The sequence below is a fragment of the Paroedura picta genome, chromosome 12 (assembly GCF_049243985.1).
Source record: "Paroedura picta isolate Pp20150507F chromosome 12, Ppicta_v3.0, whole genome shotgun sequence".
Taxonomy (NCBI): domain Eukaryota; kingdom Metazoa; phylum Chordata; class Lepidosauria; order Squamata; family Gekkonidae; genus Paroedura; species Paroedura picta.
Genome location: NC_135380.1, coordinates 21,192,878 through 21,211,449, shown reverse-complemented (window position 1 = coordinate 21,211,449; position 18,572 = coordinate 21,192,878). Strand labels below are relative to the sequence as shown.

Sequence of the window (18,572 nt, the reverse complement as noted above, 5' to 3'; positions counted from 1 at the left end):
TCTCCCCACAAGGCTTGCACAATAAGCATTTAGTAGAATAGATTGGAAGCTGATTTCCCAAAGTGGGATAACTAGACTTCCAGGGCAGGATGGGAAGATTTTGGTGACAGAACTGCTGAGAAACAGCAGCTACTGAGCTCTCTTATACCTGGCAGAAAAAGAATATGCCTACAATCCCAAAGTTCTCACATTTGCATGTATTAAAGATCTGTTTGCAAATTTGGGGCTGTCTGCACTGTTTGCTTCTACAGGAACTTCTAATGGAGTTCTTTCACTAAAGTTATCAGAATGGTTTCTGTCCCCTGCCCCTGAGGCTGTTTGGCAGCCTGCACTAATGCATCAGCCATCATCTGGCTTGATTTATGTGAATTATCATTTATAAAGTAGTACAAGGGAGATTGTAGCTTTATACTGCTAGAAGGTGTGATATATATCAGAATTAAAGAATAAAGTTTTCACACAAAGCCTAGGCATGGCTTGGCAAAATACACATAATCACTGAGAACTGGCTTGCTGTTACCGATTCTGCACCAGTAGCACCACTCTGAGCTGCCGCTGGTGCATTGTGGCGGAACAGCACGCTCCACTGCTTCCTGTGTGCCCACAGGGGACCTATTTCCGTGGCGCACACCATCTGCCCCAGATTACTGTGTCCCCACAACACAGCAAGGGTGGAAAAGTTCCGCCACGTGGCAGGGAGGCGTTTTTTTAATTGTACAAAGATGGGATTGTGTTACAGTGTAATCCCACCTTCATGCAAATAAACAAAAATGCCCCGTTCAGTCCTGTGGCATCACGAAGCGTCATGGAACTAACTGTGGTATTTTTTTGTTCCTTCTGGGATGCTGTAGGAGGGGCCTGTGGCTGGATAGGCCCCGTTGGCCCCCACAGCAGACTAGGCAATGTGAAAACATTGTGTTCCCTTCCCGCAGGACAACAGAGGGCCTAAAGTGCTCCAAGCTCAGGACAAAGCTGGACCAGCGCTGACATTGTGTAGCTGCAGGGATTAGTCCCGCTGCCATGTGGGCACCGGCCCAGCCTTTTCTGCCTGTGCAGAATCAATCTGTGAGGTACATGAATACTTAAAGGATAAGAAAGACTGGAGGAAGCTTCATCACTCGCTGATTATGAAGTGGTTTTACATGTTGCAAGGAGCAGCATTCTCCCAAAGATATCATGCATGTCCCAAAGCTTGAGAATGTGGTGGTTTTACCAACTGGCAGTCCTGTTTTAGGTAACTCTGTGGAACTTGTGCATGCAATACATTTTACCCCTTAGTCACCCAGAAAAGGCTACTGTGTTCAATTCTTGGAAGCAATGTCATGATTAAAGTTCTTAATTAATGACAAATAAGGCAAGCATAGTGGCAAGCCTAATGGATAATTTTTTGTACCATGGATAGTAGTACAATTAATGACCAACTATAACAATAAGATTCCCAGCTGCTATTGGTTGAACAGTCCTTTTCAGTCACAGACTATTAAACTAAACTTCTTCTCACAAGTCAACAGCTGGCTGAATTTTGCTCTATGATTCTCCCCTCTCTCTCTCCTCTTCTAGATCTCCTTCTAGCGTCTTCTGTCTTTCTCTCCAATTGTCACCACTTGACTTTTTCTCCCCTACATTTCTCCTCTCTTGTTCTTTATTCTAGAATATCAACAGTAGGGCAGACAGCTGCCTTCCTCTGAACAGCAACTAGAGTTCAAATAGTAGAGACTTGGAGAGGGTACCATAGGTCCTTCCTTTGTCAGGAGTCTGGCTGCCAAGTGTCATTTCGCCAGACTTCTTCAAAATGTCAGTACTTGTGGAAGCCTGACCCTGCAGACAGGATAGAATGAGGGGCAATCTTCCTGCACTTTGGTCATATCTACATTCAAAGAGGTATTGCACACACAGATTATACTGTTTTTGTGGTAAATCATTGGTAGCTGCTATGCTGACATATTTACATACCACATTCAGTGCCAGTGATACTTGGCCTTCGTACTCAAGATTAATAAAAAGAAGCAAGTGGGGAAATGATTTTATTTCCACTACATATTAATATTCTTTGCTGTTGATGGTAAAAAAAAAAAACTCCATTGGTGAACATTATTTGGCGTATTGGCTCTTTATTGAATGCTGAATGCTAATCTTTAAACTCTACCAGGTTTTTGGTAGCTGTCTGGCAATCGGGAACATTTGCTTTAAGAATCATCTATTTGGCCCATGCAAGGAGAATGCAAATATGGTATACATTTCTGGTTCAAAGGTCATTGCCAGAATGTTGTAAAGTTTGGAAATACAGAATTGGAGAAAATGACCTCTTTTCCATATTATTTGTACTGCAATGCACTTTGTCATAATTAAAATTCAGTTTGAGCAAAGCTCCTTTCCTCCCCTGAAAAGTGTTAATCAACTCGAGGCAATTTAAAAATAGCATTTTGCAAAGGCACTTTGTCTCAGACGGCTATGATTAAGAAAAGGTTTCTCATTAGGATTAACTTTCATATTTTGGAAACTGCTCCTCAGAGAGGGAGATGGAGCATTTTTAATTTTAAAGTAATCACAATGATGGCACAAGTAGTTCAAGGCTATTTTTTAATTTTGCCTACAGATTGCATTGGATCCAGCCAATGTTTCCACTCTATATCACCTAATTCTACTCCTCTCTATAACTCCCATCCCACATAACTTTTGCCAATGTAACTTCCATCATCTTCAACATAACTTCTTGGGTGACCAAGGGAGACTTCCCTTTTTCAACAGTAGAAAAACTGGTGGGATCAAACCCATTATATTTTGTCCTCCCCAAGAAGGATTTAGTTTAGCCTTCTCCGTAAGATGCTACATTTCTATTTCCAGTGATTTCCTCCTCCTTTACATTAAATAAGAGCCTCTTGTGGCGCAGAGTGGTAAGGCAGCCGTCTGAAAGCTTTGCCCATGAGGCTGGGAGTTCAATCCCAGCAGCCGGCTCAAGGTTGACTCAGCCTTCCATCCTTCCGGGGTCGGTGAAATGAGTACCCAGCTTGCTGGGGGGTAAACGGTAATGACTGGGGAAGGCACTGGCAAACCACCCCTTATTGAGTCTGCCATGAAAACGCTAGAGGGCGTCACCCCAAGGGTCAGACATGACTCGGTGCTTGCACAGGGGATACCTTTACCTTTACCTTACATTAAATACTGCCAATGCAGAGAGGGGAGAAAGCTTAAGAACAGTTTACAGCTTATACAGGGACAAACTGCATATAGTTCGGGAGTTCCAGAAACAGAACTCAAGATGTGTAATGTGGCCATGAACAGTATTAAGCATGCTATGGCTGGGCTATGCCATCTAATCACAAGACTTAGGTGTCATGTGTAATTTGCTACTATGATTGCATCTTCTGCTCCTTCCCCTTCCCCATCTCTCTCTCTCTGTCTCTCTCTCTTATCCCTTCCTGCAACTTGATTGACCTCAGTATAAAGGGCCATAGACCTGCCCTCCTTCTCTCACTGAACTAGATTGCCAACTGGCCAGTTGTCAGGTTTTTATCATATGGTAGAGGGACTAGGCGAGAGGCAAGTTGCCAGAAGAATGTTTTTATTGTACGGTAGAAGGGATAGGTGAGAGGTTTGTTTTTATCTATTGTTTAGAGTTCTTTTCGTGAGATAAATGATTTGTTGAGACTGAACAGTCTCATCTGATTTCAGCTGACCCTTCTGCTGGGGTAGTATCGAAACCTTTGGTCTGATTCCTGAGAGTCTCAGCCCATTGAAATGTGTAGATTCTATGACAATGTTTGCTACCTCTATACAATTGTTGGAGAACAGGTAACTACTATGGAGGAACCGACTTTGTCATATGTGTTTGCATATAATTTGTAGTTAGCCCCACATTTTCTACTTTGCTGGAAAATTCACTTAAAATAAACCCTAGGGTACAGACCCTATACCCAAATTCTATTCGTTTTCTGCACTTGTATAGAATCACTCATTGCAATACATGAACTAATAAGAGAACACACCATTGAAATTTTGGCAGCCTTTAGAAGAGAATTAATGACTGATAACTACGCATCTTCTTTCATTAAGTGACTCTGATACTTTATAGCTCTCACTTTGGAGCTTTTATTGGCTGCTGTACATATTTCATATGTGTTAAGAACTGATGTGTGTTAAAACCAGACCTTTGAAGAAGGTTGAAACATATTGGTCTATTGGTTCACATAGCATACTGTTTTGCAATAGCCTATGGTCTGTGTATATGTTTTTAATTCCTAAAGTTTTTTTTAATTGTGCACAATAAAAGTAATATAATTTTAACATTTATATAGACATTCAACCTTTGAAGGTCCTCCTAACTGTCACCAGTTGGGCTTTTATAGTTCCAGTTTTTTTTCTCCCTTTTGGTTTTTGTTTATAATCAAAGTGTGCCTGGTCCTGGGATCAAGGGCAAGAGATCAGACATTTACTCCATCATGCACTGAAGGCTTTTTGGGTCCTTCTGAATGCACTCATGAGACGTATCTTGGCTTAGAATCACCCACTGTGTAGAGGGTCATGTGGCCTCCAGATGATGCTGAATAGAAAAAGCTGTTGGAGGGTTGGCAGTAGTCACACTAGATCTACATCAAGGCAGGGAATGGGAAGACACTTGCTGCTGCCACAGACTTTGGATGCATATAAAGGCTAGGGCTGTAGCTGGCAGCTATTGCAGGGGAAGTGTAGGTCGGGAAAAGAAGCACTGCTTTTAAGAGGATTTTGGATCCCCTGGTGCCGTGCTGCAAAAGGAAGGAAAGGGAGAACAGGAGAGAACATGAACATTCTTGTAAGGTTTAGAAAGGCTGTGCTAAAGTCACAGCTTCCATTGCTGTGGCAACATGGTTTCTGGTCTGGTTTCCATAGCTACCTTCACAACTGCAAAACATGCTGTAGATATTGGGGGGGGGGGGGTTGAGCAAATATTGGGCTGGTTTGAATGATCCTATTTCAATGTGCAAAATAAGGAATAAGGAATGCTTGTTTCCTGTGGCAGACAGGATGATGGTAGTTTAAAAGAAAAAGCAGCCTTCGGTCCCCCTATTCAAATGAGTCAGATGGTATTTGCCATAAAATTCAGTACTGTAAGAATATCTGCTTCCTTAAAAACAAAATTGTAGACAGTCAGGGTTTCAAAGATAAAAGAAGTCCCCAAAGCCAGAATAGTGAATGATCCAGTTTATAGGGTTTTAATGCAATACTCTCCATTCATCTTCATGTCTTCTGTACAGTCCCGCATGGGACTGCTTGAGAGCAGGCCTGCCACAGAGGATTTTCCCACATGCTTCTAGAAACTTAAACTGAGTGTCCATTGAGTCAAGACTTAATATTAATGTCTTAGAACTTTGAGCAGTTAGATACACCCTTGCTTCTTTTTCAGACATTGTCCACAGAAAATGTCTGCTCCTGTCCATAGACAACATAGTAGCCAAGTGTTACATCAATAAACAAAAGGTCTCCCTCAGATTATGCAGCAAAACAATGCTTTTATGAGATCGGGCCATTCAGAATAATATTGAACTGGCATGTAGCAGAGCACGAAAACAAGATGGCAGACTAATCAGAGATCCACTATCAACACACAAGTTGTCCATGAACACAAAGTACTTAGACCCCATCTTGAGAGGTGAGATCACCCACAGTTAGACCTGTTTTCCGGAACAAGCAACACAAGAGTAACTGTGGAGAATCTGTCCCTGGGTGATGCCTACTACCTACAATGGTCTCATGGCCTTTACTATGATTTCTCACCTTTCCCCATGCTCCACTTCATAGTGCTGAAATTGAAAGCAGACAGCAGCACATGAATTCAGAAGGATGAGAGTCCCAACATTTGCCAAAGGGGAAAGAATATCTCAACCTCCACTGAGGGACCTACTATGCTTAGGACCAGTCCCATAACATAGAGATGTTACATCTCAGCACATGGTTAGTTTTGCCATAAACCAGGGCTCAGACAGGGTAGCTGATATTTTGGTGTCTGCCCATAAATCATCCACCCATATGCCCTATAATGCTAAATTGCAACATTTTACTACATGGACACTACAAGGGAAAGATTAGACCAGAGTTCTGTCCCTCATAAAATAATTTTGAATATCTTTTGTCCTTGATGGAGTCTGACCTGTCCACCTCCTTTTTCAAGATACATTTAGTGGCCATTTCAGCCTTTCATGTTGGGGTTGATTCTTGGCCTGTGTTTTCCAATACATTGCCAAAAAGATTCCTTAACCATTTAGTTAATTTGCACCCATCAGTTAAACATCTGGTTCCTCAGTTGAGTTTGTCTGCTCTCAAGCAGTCCCTTATGTGCCTGCACAGAAGACACTCAATGAACATCATTTACAGGTAGGTGCAACCATGTATTCTTCCTTGAAGCTAGCAGAAGAAATAAGGCAAATTGAAATATATTGATTCCCTCAGTTTACATTGTTTAGGCAGGTGGAATTCATCTTTTCGTGTTGATAAATCTGTATTCTTATTATTTTTACATTTATTCCCCACTACTCCCAAAGCCGGCTCGTGGCACAGAACTTTGATTTTGCAACCCTCCTTATAGGAGCTTCCTCCTGACCTCTATGTTATGTACCCAGGTACATAAGAAGCATCCCAGAAAAGCATAAATATCTCCCCCCCCCATTGCAGGAGGACACTATACCCCTCCTCTCCCCCCCCCCCAAGAAGGATTCCTCTCTGAAACTGGAGACATCTGGTTGTGCTGGAAGGTGTAATTTGCAAATATAACACGATAACTTGCTTCTTTTGTGTGTACTTCCCCTCCCTTCTTCCTTCCAGCTTGTGGAGAGACCCTGCAAGACAGTCAAGGGAACTTCTCTTCACCTGAGTTTCCCAATGGATATTCTGCACACATGCACTGCATCTGGAGAATATCTGTCACGCCAGGGGAAAAGGTATTTGTGGCTCCAAACTACCAGTTTTGATACCCTATTTCAACTGCCCCACCATCCTTGCCCCTTCCCTTCTCTATCCCCCTTTCCTTGCTGTCATCCTTTTATTTCTTGCTTTGCCTCTTTCCCATTCTTCCCTTCCTACCATTTCTCCTAGGACTGATTCATATGACCATCTTCCTTACATGATAATTGCCATTATCAGGCATAGGCTAGGTTGTGTGAAAAAGACCTATCACAGATGCTGTGGGATTGAGTCATCCTATCCCTTGAATTCAGGACCTACCTGTAGAAGGCAGTATTGGATATGGTAAGATTTTATCATCTAACAACTAGACTTTTGGCTAGATGTGTGAACCGAATCATGGTCTTCTTTTACTGCCATTCTTTCCCTATGTCTCAAGCTTTTTTATGGCCTTATCAGGGCTGTTTTGGAGAAAACATGGTAGGGAATAGCAGAAAAACATTATAGTTTTGTAGTACTGGAAAGCCAGTATCAAAGGCCCTCACTGTGAAGAAGGCTCATGTCTGTAAGTCACATCCTTTATTCAAGTGGGTTCATCATCTCATAAAGAGCTTGCATTTTCAAGTCCTTAGTAGGGGAATGATCAGGCTTGCAAATAATAACCAGGCCCTTTTGCAGTCCCTCACAGCTTTTATCATACTGTGTCTTCCATTAGAACGTCAGGCTTATCTTTGAACTGCAAACTTAACTGTTCTGATTACTAATATTCTCTGTGGAAGAAAGGCCCACATCTACATTTAAGGTAGATTCTGTGCTGGACTCTGGCATACAGGTTTGGGACCATTTCTAGACTAATGTGCTAAATGGCTCCTAGCTTGGAAAAGCAGCACTATCAGGCTGAGTTTGGTTTAGGAGTGTCTGCAATCTAAATGGTTTCCATCAATATAAAACAACACTTGTGCCATGCCCTATCTGCCCCTTGGGGGGAAGACTACCTTCTGCCATTGCCTTCCTGACGTTGGGTTGTGCCCCTTGGAAACCTCAGAACAGGATGGAAAGGGGAGTTAACTCACCCAGGTCGTCCTCCTTTCAGCCAGAACACCTTCTGCCACAACATGGGCATCCAGCACTGTTCATCCCTGGCCTCTGCACTAGAGCCTCCTTTTATCTCCCCTCCTATCTCATGTGGCCTGACTGACACTCCCTCAGTGGAGCCAGTCCCTGCCTATCACCCTCAGGCCTTTTCCATTGGCCGAGGCAGCCTCTCAGGTGAGAGAGGGCAGTTTTCCTGCCTTCCATCCCCTCTCTGTGCTAGGTGTTCTCCATCCTCAGCAACATCCTGGCTAGCAGAGGGTGGGGTGGCTCTGCTTCTGGTGCCGTGGCTGGTTTCTTCATGTCCCCGGGGTCCACCCATCCACTTTCCAGCCTCCCCACCACTTCCTGATCCTGGGATCCTCAGATTTGGCTGATTCCCTCTCCCTTGTCATTTGTTTCCACTGGGTAAACCCTGCCACTGGTTGTGCAACCCCCGCTCCCTCCAGCTGCATTGCCTCTGCTGATCCCCACTGCCTCATCCCAGTCATTGCTGTCTCCCACTGCCTCTGTAAGTCGTCTTGTCAAGACCACTGAGCTCACCCAGAGGCCAGGCATAGGTGAGCCAGGGAGGAAGTTGGCAGGGCTGCAGTGCACAGGGCGTTCTCTTCCCTTGGCCCTGCTGCCTGCCCCAGACAAGATGCATCAGCATTTTTCATTTTGATCTTGTGGAAATGCTTTAAAATTGAGCGGTCTACATGAGTTTCAAAACATCCAGTGCAGATGTTTTGCAGGGCATACCCAAGGAAGTGCCCAGGTTGTGTGCCTTCCATATTTTCTGCTGATGTTAGCAATGCTTGCCGCATTCAGATAGGGCAGGGTAACTGTGGCTTGGTGATCCAACGTGTGCTTTGCATGAAAAAGGTCCCGGGTTCAGTTCCTGCCATCTGCATTTAAAGGTATCTTGGTGATGGAAAAGACTTGCAATGCCTGAGATCCCTACAGTTCAAATGGGCAATACAAAGCTAAGTGGACTACAAACAGGGCAGCTTCATGTGCTGTCTTTTGGATCGTAACTCCCATCCAGAAATTTAGCGGGTGAAACTTTTGTGATAAAGTGATTTAGTAGCTGATGAGGAGCTTCATCTACTAATTTTCTATATCAGACTATTCTTAAAGGTACAGGAGCTTGACCTTTTAAAAGGGACAACCCAGAGATGGAGAAAAACACTCTGTGGCATGTAAGCCAGAAAGCTGTAGCAGCTTTTGCATTCCTCTGGATGGCTACAAGGTCAGCAAGGATTGGGATTTCTTCCAGCTCTGGCTTCTTCACCTAGCAGTAAACAAATGGAGCTAACAGCTGCCAGAATTTCTGTGGAGCTGTCTCTGTTCTGAAGAAGGAGAAAGTGATACGGGCAGGCATCACTGTCCTATGAGAAGACTGGGCCTGGATCCTGCTGTGTTGAATGCCATTGTTTCCTCATGCTGATTTTCAGATAGTTTTATTCAAGTGTTCAGTATTGCAGCTCACAAAAGGTAAAAAAGGGACAACTTTGCCCCCCTCCCACTGCAGCAGCCTGACCCACGTGACTTTTAAAGGTAAAGGTAAAGGTATCCCCTGTGCAAGCACTGAGTCACGTCTGACCCTCTAGCGTTTTCTTGGCAGACGCAATACAGGGTGGTTTGCCAGTGCCTTCCCCAGTCATTACCGTTTACCCTCCAGAAAGCTGGGTACTCATTTTACCGACCTCGGAAGGATGGAAGGCTGAGTCAACCTTGAGCCAGCTGCTGAAATCGAACTCCCAGCTTCATTGTCAGAGCTTTAGACAGCATGTCGGCTGCCTTACCACCCTGCACCACAAGAGTGACTTTTAGCCAATGCAGATCCCTCCACTCCAAGAGTAAACTTTCCCTGGTTTTGGAAAGGGTTCCAGCTGGGAGGGGAAGGATGGGGAAGATGCCACATTTGTGCCTACAGATTGCAGAATCCAGCCCTCTATGATGTGCATCTGTGAATGAATCACTGTTATATTCAGGTTAATGAGCTGAACAAAAGTAGAAAACCAAGCAAGGAGTAAGGAAACCTGCCTCCAGAATTAATCTTGGTCTTTCAGCAGTGTTCATGCTTCTCGGTTATTCCATTTGTGTTGTTATTTTTGCTCATTATAAATGAACTCTAAAATTCCCTGGGAGGCATATTGGTCCCCTAGTTCCATATTATAATTATGTAGAGAGAATATTTGTATTATTTTCCATAGGTCGGACTATAAATTTTGAACTGCTTCTGCAGTTATATTCACTACCATTGTCAGGTGGCTCCTATCACCAAATCAAAGAGGGAGCATGAACATTTGCAGAATATATATAAGTACTAGTTGAATATGTTTTGCTTATTCCTGGGGTTGTAATCTCTTCTTGCTTCCCAGATTAGGCTGAACTTTACAACCCTGGATCTGTATCGAAGTCGGTTATGCTGGTATGATTACTTGGAGGTGAGAGACGGGTTCTGGAGAAAGTCTGCTTTGCGAGGTAACCAGCAGGAGTATATCTGTGGCCAAACTGTGCTGTATGTCTAGACTAGATCTCATAGAAGCTTACATTATAACGCTGGTAGAGACTCTCATCTTCTCTGAACTCTTAGTGAAATGCCGGCTTACTGATTTCCCATCAGTCAGTAGGGCAGATTGGGCTCTTTGTCTATTGGGGATGGGCACGAATTGGCTGATAAACTAAAGTTCATCATGGATTTTGGCCTTTACTGGCATAGAACAACAAACTTCTCCAAAGTTCATGGTGGTTTGTGACCCTTCCTGAAGAGCAGCATCCTGCTCTTCATGAAAAGTAGCTGAGGGGTTAGGAGTTCCCTGCTGCTCAGCTGCTTGGTTTAAATGGCTTGGAGCAATTTAAACTCTTCTTTGAGATCCCCACAGCTTTTCACAGGGAGCAGAAAGCAGAGCTTAGACTTGGAGCCATTTAAACCAACAGCTAATAGTTCTCCCTGCCATCTCAATTGTGGACTCCCTCATGCAGCCTGGTATAAAGGGGCTGCAGGAGGGAGACCAAGACAGCAGAGCTGACAGGGAAAATTTTCTCCACTGGACCAACTGTGGATGGACTCCCTGGCACAGAGAGCTCACCCTGCCAGTTTGGTGGTCTTGAGCTCTCTACTCCAACCCCTGTAAACAGGTTTCACCAAGAGAAAGAGAGACAGGATCACCAGGGAAGAGGCATCCCATCTCTCTCCCACCTGGCTGTGCAGCTCTTCCCACCAGCACAGCTGTCTCAGGCTCTCTCCTGCACATCTTTAAACCAGGCTGCAAGGGGGGAGGCTTACAGCTGGAATGGCAGGGAGAGATCTCCCCACCATCCCAGCTGCAGGCTCCCTTGTGCAGGACATTTACAGGGGCTACACCATGGAGCCAGAGGCAGCTGTGCCTACAGAGAGAGCCTTCTCAGTGCCAGCCCAGCTGTCTTGTGCTCACTCACGCACCCCCAATGATCCTATCTCCCTTTTTGTCATAGCAGGTGCAGCCTGTTTAAAGGGGTTGCAGGAAAGACCCCAAATCCACTGAGCTTGCAAGGAGAGGGGGATGGGAAGCATCTCTTCCAGAAATCTCCTGCCTGCACAGCTGGAGGAAGCATTGTCCCCTCCTGCTCCATTTCTGTCTCCACAATAATTGTGTGAGGGAAGGTTAGTCTGAGCTCCATGACTGAGTAGGGATTTGAACGCAGGTATCTCAAGGGTTATTAGTCCAACACTACACAACACTGGGTCATCTAATCTATTTGCTTGATATTCCACCCTTCTCACTATTTGTGGGGGGACCATTATTTTCCTCCCCTATGAATTGCAGATAAATACTGAGGCAATATAAAAGTCCCTTTTGGCCTTTTACCCCAGTTAATTCATTCATCCCCTGGCCATTTCCAAGGTTTCCTTGACTTTGCATTAAGACTTAATTTAACGAATAAAATGCACTGAACTAGATTTTGTTGTTTCTTTAATTAACAGCAGGTGAAGTGATAGCTTTACTGTTCTGTAAGGAATTCTTTAGGCAAGGGCCTTTAAAAGGGGAGTCGTGTTCCACTAAAATTTGTCATTTAGAAGGGCATTCCAACTATATGTAAGTAGTTATTCTCATATGAAGCAGGGATTGGCAACCCCTGGCACATGTGCCAAACAGCAACATATGAAACCATTTTGCTCAGCTCAAGCAATTCGTGCAAGACCCTAGGATATTGGCAGTGCTGTTGGGGCAGGTGGTGGGAGAGAAAGTAAAGCTTGCATGTGTCATCGCCTCTTTAGCTTGCACTGACTCCAGCAAGATCCATGGGGCACCTCTGGGGCTCTGGAGGTGGTGCTAAGGCTCACCCTGCTCCCAGTGTGTCTGGCCAAGTACAGCTCTTGTCCCTTCCTCCCTCGGCTTGCTGTATGCCACCATCGTCACCGGTCTATGCAGTTTTCTTTTTCTTGCCACTTGCACCAAATAGGTTACCTATCCTTGATGAAAAGTCTGTTCAGCCATTCCAGAGTTTGGAGAATGTAGAGTCTGTAGAGCCAGCTTGGTGTAGTGGTTAGGAGTGCGGACTTCTAATCTGGTGAGCCGGATTTGATTCCGCACTTCTCCTCATGCAGCCAGCTGGGTAACCTCGGGCTCGCCACAGCATTGATAAAGCTGCTTGGACCAAGCAGTAATATCAAGGCTCTCTCAGCCTCACCCACCTCACAGAGTGTCTGTTGTGGGGAGAGGAAAGGGAAGGCAATGGTAAGCCACTTTGAGACTCCTTCGGGTAGAGAAAAGCAGCATATAAGAACCAACTCCTCTTCTTCTTCCATGTCTGAGTTTGAGAGTGTTGGGGGAGGAAATGGAATTTAGGGTGAATGACTCAGTAGGACCTGAGATACATGTGACTCTGCATGAATGGAAAGAATTGCAGTTCTGCCACTCAGCAGCACCTAGAGGTACAAAAGACATATCCAACGAAGTGTGGTTTTTCTCCAGGTAGGTTCTGTGGGAATAAGCTCCCGGAGTCCATCCTCTCCAGTGACAGCCGCCTCTGGATAGAATTCCGCAGCAGCAGCAACTGGGTCGGCAAAGGCTTCTTTGCAGTCTATGAAGGTGCTGTTTTTTCCTACTTAACCTGGGCAGGAGAAGTGCAAGGATGGGGAGGATTTCAGAGAAGGGGAGGATGTAGCCAGGGCAGGAAACCCCTTCAAATTACTTCAAAGCCGGAATCATATTTTTTAGGGTACAGTCCCCCAAATCAAGTCATATCCTGAGAGACAATACAGTGAACTGTCCTTGAGAATGCTTCCTCTGTTGTAAGAGGAGAATGAGGAGTGTCCTTTCGATGTGATTTTGGACAGCCAAAGTTTTATTGTCGTTTTTCGTTCATTTTTTTTTGTGCCGTTTGTAATTACTTTTGGTTTGACTAGAAGATTGGTGGATGCTGAAGAAAATCATGTTCCCTGGTACAGGGGTAGTCAACCGGTGGTCCTCCAGATGTTCATGGACTACAATCCCCATGAGCCCCTGCCAGCATTTGGTGGCAGGAGCTCATGGGAACTGTAGTCCATTAACATCTGGAGGACCACCGGTTGACTACCCCTGCCCTGGTAGATAGGAGGTCATTTGCAGATGAGTAGGTCCTGACCCCTTGTGCCTGGAGCATTATGTATCAGTTGCCCTAAAACAGGGGTAGTCAACCTGTGGTCCTCCAGATGTTCATGGACTACAATTCCCATGAGCCCCTGCCAGCAAATGCCCCTGCCCTAAAACACAGGAGAACTAGAGAGATGATACAAAAGTTCTATTTACCACAGAGGATTGCCATTCTCTCATCCTTGTCCCTGTTTTCTTGTTTCTCTAGCTGTTCCTCCTTGCCTTCTTCCTAAAGTTTCGAAACTCTTCCCACCTTCAGCCCTCCACCATGTCTGCCACTCTTCTCTCAAAACAGACGTAATCACAGATCTGCAGAATGTAAATTGTTCTTGCAGACACAATGCAGAGGGGGCCACAGAGAAAGGCAAAAGGGGAGGTTAACTTTCATCTCTTACTTGATTTTGCTCATTGAAATAAGGCTTCCTATCCAGTTAACATTTTAAAAGAAAAAAAGATCATTTTTAAGGGACACTCCTCCCTTTAAAACACTTTAAAAATATGGAGAGCCTCATTTTGATTAGCAAACCTAAGCAGGGGGTTGAAGGGTTAAATCCCTTCTGCCCTCCTTACTCTAATTATAGACACAACATACCTTTTACAGGTTGATGGAGATCTATGATCGTAACATGTCTACTGTGGCCCTTTCTCTCTGGGTTTATCCATAGCAACGGGGATGGAGATGGAGAGACCATTGGCATGGACCTTTCCTTCTTTGCCCATCTGCAGATCAGTTTCTGTCTCTCAGATGGCAGAGGGCAGTTGCTACGGCTCCCTCCAATGAGCTGAGAGATGTGTTTTACAACTGAAATGAATAACTGAACTGGGGTTCTACTTCTGCAGGTATTGTGGGTATAGTATCCCATTTGCAGACCCTATCACCTCACCTAGCCCTGATGTGTGTGTTCTTTTAATAAGACAGCTATGTATTGTTTTCTCCTGTCTTAAGAAGTCCCTTTCAGGGTCATATTTCCAGATGCAGACGAGCCCCATTCAAGGGAAACAAGGTTTTTGCCTGGGGTGTGCTTCTCACGCATTTATGTTCTCCTTTTAGCAATCTGTGGGGGAGATATGAAGAAAGACAATGGGCACATCCAGTCCCCCAACTATCCTGATGATTACCGGCCAAATAAAGCATGTATCTGGAAGATAACTGTCTCAGAGGGTTTCCATGTGGGCCTCGCTTTCCAGGCATTTGAGGTACCAACGTAATACCACAAGCTATTTCCCACTAAACTGATTGTTCTTATTTGCAATATCAAAATGGACATCATCCTTGGACTTATGCCTCCTATTGGCAAGAAGACAATGGCAAGAAGACAATGAAGCAGGTCATTTGGATGCTTTGCAGTCAGGTTATGGAACTGAAACAGCCATGGTCATCCTGGTGGATGACCTATATTGGGAGATGAAAGAGAGGAGTGTGACTCTATTGATTCTCCTCAACCTGTCACCAGCTTTTCAGTAACCCTCAGTCATTGTATCCCTCTGGACCACCTTTCTGGGCTGGGACTTAGAAGTACCCTTTTGCAGTGGCTCTAGTCCTCCTGCTGCTCAGCCTCTTGGCCTTTGGCTGTAGGATCTCACAAGGCTCTATCATAATTTACAGTTGTGTGAAAATCATGCCAAATGCTCCTTCTAGTTCAGCCTATCGATTTCTTTCGTGTGTGCCTTCGGACTTCCCGTCCCCCACCAGTAATGACCTTAGAGGCTCAGCTCAGTATGCAACTGAGAATAACCTTAGCTGGTTATTTTCTGTATGGCTTTCCCAGTGGAATTTGGCATATATTCTGGCAATAATGATTATTCATTATTCCATGCCTCCCTTTCTCCCCTACTCCTACAGATTGAACGTCATGACAGCTGTGCTTATGACTACCTAGAGATCCGGGATGGTCCCTTGGAGACAAGCAATCTGATTGGAAGGTACTGTGGTTATGATAAGCCTGATGACATCAAAAGCACTTCCAACAAGTTGTGGATGAAGTTTGTGTCTGACGGGTCCATTAACAAGGCTGGCTTTGCTGTCAACTTCTTCAAAGGTACTGCCTTCCATGTGTATCATTACATTGAGCTTAGAAGATGGCATGCAGGACTTCAGCTTTTGGTCAGGGATAGAATATCCTGGCTTTAAAGCAGAGCATGTGTGAAAGATACCTGGACAACCCATTGTGCAACCGTCATCTTATTGCTGAGCAGGTTGTCCAGGTGGTGCATGTGTGTCCCAGTTCTGGCCACTAGGAGGCAGGCTTCACCAGGAAAAGCTTGTGAATTTTGTGAATAATTTGGGCAGAAAGAAGCCCCACTCTAACCATAGAGCAGGTTTCTTTTGTCTGCACAGAAGATTTCTCATCTTCGGATAATGGTTATGCTTTTCTTCGTTGCAGGATTGTGAAGTTAGCCATTCCTTCCCTTTTTCTTTCTAAATAGCCTTTTCAATGATCCAGAAGGCATATATATGGAATGGGAACAAGGGCTGCCCCTGTTGCAGGTTTACCACCGGAGCAGAATTAGACGGGGCAATAAATGCAAGCCACATATTGAGACATCTTCTGTTCTTTTCCCCTCCTTAGAAGTGGATGAATGCTCCAGACCGAACAATGGTGGGTGTGAGCAACGTTGTGTGAACACCCTGGGCAGCTACAAGTGTGCTTGTGACCCCGGTTACGAATTGGGCTCAGATAAGCGCAGGTGTGAGGGTGAGTATCTTGAGAAGGAACCTGCTCAGCTGTAAAATATATCTTCTGCCTGTTGCTGCTGCTTCTAAACCAGCAAGGCTGAAAGTTGTTCGCTCCCAGGTTGTAGTGGTGTACAGTTCTATAGCTGCATCTAGTGATCATTTTGGAGCCTGAGACTGTTGGGTTTTCTGTTGTGCAGCTGCCTGTGGTGGGTTCCTCGCCAAACTGAATGGCTCCATTACAAGTCCCGGGTGGCCCAAAGAATACCCACCCAACAGGAACTGCATCTGGCAGCTAGTGGCACCAACACAGTACCGTATATCCCTGCAGTTTGAGTTCTTTGAGACAGAGGGTAATGATGTAAGTAAAACAAATTTCTTTCCCTTACACTTCATATCCTCTCCTGGAGGATTGTCTTCACATTTTTGTTCCTTCATTTCTCCAAGGAATTCAGGGTAAATATATATTTCCTTTTCAATTTTAGCTTCACAAAAATCCTTTGTGGGTATGTGTATTCGAGAGAGAAAGATCAGTCTAAGGTCTCTTGGACTGTGCATTGCCTAAGGCTCAAAATCAAAGGGTGTTTGTGAACTTTGTGTTGCTTTGTGATCCAGCAAGAATGCACATAACTGTACATCTTGAGATATATGGCTCTTTAACCTTGAGGCAGCCACAAAAAGGATGGTGCCGCATTCCTGAATCAAGACGGTAGATTTGCTAGCAGTAATTACAGTTTAGGAATGAACAGTTGGAAGTGGGAAGTAATGTTGGACTATTTCATTGTGTAAATGTAACAATTTCTCTAAATCAGAAGTATAAAAACAATTCACATTATCAAGGGAACATGGAGAAGGTTCTCTGGGATTATCTTAATATTTGTGAGGTGTTTTCCATCTTACAAATCAGAAGGTTTGGGGATGGTGCGATTTGAAATACCTGCCTCAGTTGCAGAACAGACTGGCTGTTTGGGCCACTGTTGTCTGTCCTTGCCCTGTGAAGCCCGATGAATTCCTGGTGCCTCTCTTCCTGCAGGTATGTAAGTATGACTTCGTAGAAGTGCGCAGCGGGCTCACTGCTGAGGCCAAGCTACATGGCAAGTTCTGTGGGGCCGAAAAGCCGGATGTGATCACCTCCCAGTACAACAACATGCGCATAGAATTCAAGTCTGACAACACCGTATCCAAGAAAGGCTTCAAGGCTCATTTCTTCTCAGGTAGAACTGCTTTGCTCGCTTGAAGCATGGATGCTTCTCCCTGCCCTGCTCCCCGGTTCATCTCATTCCAGCACTAATCCTTTCATACACTTATCTGTGCTTAGAGGGTGCAGTCCCTAATTCCCCCCACCCCCCACCAGGAAGCGTTGTTTCCCTTAAGTCAGGGCTTAGTTCTGTTGGTTGCCTTCCCTGGAGAAAGGCATTTGTCCTGGACTGAAAAGTGAATTACCAGTTAAGAACATGACTATTCTTCCCTGCCCTCTAACTGGCCGCAGCTCTTCTTCAGCCTTAACAGAGATGCTGCAATTTATATCAGCAGAGAATCTGGCTTAAATGCTAACTGGATTCACAAAAGAACCCCTAGTTTGAGAAATTATTGTAAAAGTGCAAGCATTCCATATATGTGACCAAATACTACCAATGGTAGGTGATGTTTCTCTTCCTTCTTTTGTGTGTGCACTTCCAAATTAATAAGTCATCAGCAGTAAGTCTTCTATTGCTGGGATCCCAACAATAAGGAGATGCTTTTGTTGCCTTCGTATTAAGTACTGTCCATTTACCATAGCTGCTATGCGGGTACATTGTGCTTGGGAACTATAGGACAATAGCTGTAGTTTCTGCCGTTCTCCAAACTAAAGGCGTTTGGGATAGATAAATGTACCTGACAGGAATAAATCCACTTTAAAATGTCTGTAACCAGTGTTCCCTGATCTTGAACATATTGGGCCTTGTACAGCTACATTTAAGAGCCTCTTGTGGTGCAGAGTGGTAAGGCAGCAGACATGCAGTCTGAAGCTGTCTGCCCATGAGGTTGGGAGTTCGATCCCAGCAGCCGGCTCAGGGTTGACTCAGCCTTCCATCCTTCAGAGGTTGGTAAAATGAGTACCCAGCTTGCTGGGGGGTAAACGGTAATGACTGGGGAAGGAAGGCACTGGCAAACCACCCCGTATTGAGTCTGCCATGAAAACCCTAGAGGGCGTCACCCCAAGGGTCAGACATGACCCGGTGCTTGCACAGGGGATACCTTTACCTTACAAGTGAAAGAAAATGAAGCAGCCATACTTAGGTCACTTATACAAGGTAAACGGTAATGACTGGGGAAGGCACTGGCAAACC

At 44.8% G+C, this 18,572-nt stretch overlaps 1 protein-coding gene across 3 annotated transcripts in view; it reads left to right on the top strand.

Moving 5' to 3' along the window:
* BMP1 (bone morphogenetic protein 1) overlaps window positions 1–18,572 on the top strand; it is a 128,469-nt gene that overhangs the window by 93,365 nt on the left and 16,532 nt on the right. For all 3 annotated transcript variants that reach the window (XM_077306105.1, XM_077306106.1, XM_077306107.1), the window contains exons 9-16: window positions 6,796–6,911; window positions 10,332–10,434; window positions 12,909–13,025; window positions 14,620–14,765; window positions 15,412–15,607; window positions 16,139–16,264; window positions 16,443–16,603; window positions 17,276–17,456. In XM_077306105.1, coding sequence (XP_077162220.1) covers window positions 6,796–6,911; window positions 10,332–10,434; window positions 12,909–13,025; window positions 14,620–14,765; window positions 15,412–15,607; window positions 16,139–16,264; window positions 16,443–16,603; window positions 17,276–17,456 — 1,146 coding nt within the window. The remainder of the gene's footprint in view (window positions 1–6,795; window positions 6,912–10,331; window positions 10,435–12,908; window positions 13,026–14,619; window positions 14,766–15,411; window positions 15,608–16,138; window positions 16,265–16,442; window positions 16,604–17,275; window positions 17,457–18,572) is intronic.